Genomic DNA, 2,500 nt, shown 5'->3' on the forward strand with positions numbered 1-2,500 from the left:
TCATTAATAAGACCTGCCGAGTTTTCGGACCTGCGACTTCCCGCAATGAATGATGTCCCTTTCTCAGTCAACTGAGCCAACTTTTATTTCCTTTGGCTTCTAAGGGAGTGTGTTTTTTTTTTTCTTTCTTTGTAGCTACCAAAGACAGATTGACTTCGGAAAACGAAGAGCTCAAGAAGAAGAACCAATCATATAATGATGAAAAGGAAGGTTTGAATCAACAACTTGCCGAGCAAGAGATGAGACTCAAGGTGTTGAACTCGCAGTTTGAAGGTAAAGTAACAAGACTGGAGAAAGAATTGCAAGCATCCAAGGAAGATAGAGAAAAGACTGAGAGAGCTGCCGAGGATGCAAAGAAGAAATCAGAGGAGACTAAGCAGAGGCAAGAAATGTAAGTTTATCATAATTTCCTTCACGGTAAGCCAGCTTAACAGTCTTTCCCTCATTCTCCCCTTGTATGATGGGCTAGCTTTTCGTGGCTTGTTTGAATTGCTCGACTGACTAATTCTAGTTCGTCAAGGCAAAGGATCTTGTTCTCTGTAACTTAGTGTATTCAGTACTACTAGGGGCGTTGTACGTTCATGTTGCACAGGGTGGGTTCTTTTCAATCGTGAAAAACCATAGGCAAAGTTATCATCCTGCTCCATGAAAATTGCGACTTTGTCGCTATTATCAGCTGAAAAAAATCATCGATTGCTAGCGCCAGGTAGCTTTGCTTTAACTTGCTTGAATGACTGAAGCGGGTGCAGTCGAAATTAGTCTCAGCTCGTGGAAAGTATGATCATTGCTGGTAGTGCAAAAAGAGGGAGAGTAATTGCGACTTTATTTTTTTTTCTTGACAAGAGCGCGACATAAAAAAAAATTAAAATGACTGAACTTTTCAATAAATATTGAATTTTAGCTATGGTGTTTACAAGATAGTTTTTAAGTGAAAAGGGGCTTAATTGCATTCACTGCCTCATTTGATATGCCGAAAAATGGTGATATTATTACACACCGATTTCAATCATCGTCATGAAGTGTCTTGCCTTGCTCTCCTACGTCACTCCTGTCAAGGTATACAGGCAAATTAACGTCACAAAGTGTCCGCTAAACTCTGCTCCTCGAGAAGAGATAAACAGCTGCATTTTCCGCAACATAAATATAACGCTATATAACACTTACCTTACTGTTGGAAATAGTGTTTTCACTCGTGTGACTAGCAACCTTGTTTTACTCCCGAAAGAAAAGAGAACGTTAGCGTAATATTAGAGCACAATTCCCAGAGGATTAGCTAGGGACACCAACATGGCCGCCGTTGCTTTATTTTGGGGACAACAATATGGCCCCTGCGACGTCACGTGAAAGCACTTTATAGGGAGTAGGGAGCAAATGCTTAGACTAAACCTGACACTTTGAGCTGGATATCAAAATTACTGTTGATGTTGAAACATTTTTGTTCTTAATTTGGTCTTTCTATGGATAATTCTAGTCAAACCTTTGGGTCCTTGAACTGTAACTTTTTAAGCTGCGTTCAAAGTTCTCCAAAGCATAGTAACGGCAAACTGTCTGATTTCCGTTTGTTGCATATTGTTCAGTGACATGGAGAAACTACAACAAAAGCTCCAGCAGTATCAGTCGCTGATCCAGAAACAGCAACTAAAGATCAAAGCCTTAACTGCTGCCGCTGCTGCGGCCTCAAACGCCAGCTCAAGATCCTCCCCAAGCGAGTTGTCCGGAGCTGAATCGTCTTCAACTCAAGGTTTTCTATACTGTGATTTGGGAGTTTAGGGCCTCCACAGACGAGACAAGTCGTGATCGATAACTTTTTGGTTGTCGAAACAAAAAGTTATCATTGCCAAAACATCGCATGTGTGAAACAAGTTGTCAACTCAAGTCGTTGATAAAAAAAGGAAAATTACTTTAGTTGTCGATGACAAATGCGGCCATTTTGTTATCGACGATTCCCTGTCTCTCATCTGCCATTTTTTAAGTACGCAAACGATTTTTAAAGCTAGCGGCTCTTCATTTCTTGTCGCTATTGTCCCAAGTTCCCGCAAAACATACCTGTTTTCGACAACTAAACTTTCCGTATGTGTAAACGAATTTCCTAACACTGACAGTTTTCGATTCTATTAAGTTGTCGACTGGAAATAGTCGTCGATAACAACTTGCTTTGGCTATGGAGGCCCTTAATATAGACGATGACGTTCGCAATCGAGAGATTTAACCGAACGAGGAATTGAAATTTGCCTTTTGTCAAACAATGAAAGAAACTTGTTGAATATTACTTCATTTCTCTCCTGTTAACTCCAGATGTCGAATAACGTCTCAAAACGACGAGGCAAGTTAGAATAAGAGAGGTTTCTCGCTTCTGTGATTGGCAGCAGGGTTCCGTTTCCTGTTTGCCGTTTCACATAAAGGCGACGCGAAATCTCTCTGTCGACTCAAAAATCGTGCCTGTCGTTGTATTCTTCATGAAAAATCTGTTTTTTCTGAGTTCTTAATCGATATACTTTTT

General features: G+C 40.4%; 1 protein-coding gene across 2 annotated transcripts in view; it reads left to right on the plus strand.

The window, feature by feature from the left end:
- LOC138045498 (nucleoprotein TPR-like) overlaps positions 1 to 2,500 on the plus strand; it is a 66,678-nt gene that overhangs the window by 46,367 nt on the left and 17,811 nt on the right. For both annotated transcript variants that reach the window (XM_068892029.1, XM_068892028.1), the window contains exons 37-38: positions 136 to 391; positions 1,578 to 1,741. In XM_068892029.1, coding sequence (XP_068748130.1) covers positions 136 to 391; positions 1,578 to 1,741 — 420 coding nt within the window. The remainder of the gene's footprint in view (positions 1 to 135; positions 392 to 1,577; positions 1,742 to 2,500) is intronic.

This window comes from Montipora capricornis, chromosome 4 (assembly GCF_036669925.1).
Source record: "Montipora capricornis isolate CH-2021 chromosome 4, ASM3666992v2, whole genome shotgun sequence".
Classification (NCBI taxonomy): Eukaryota; Metazoa; Cnidaria; class Anthozoa; order Scleractinia; family Acroporidae; genus Montipora; species Montipora capricornis.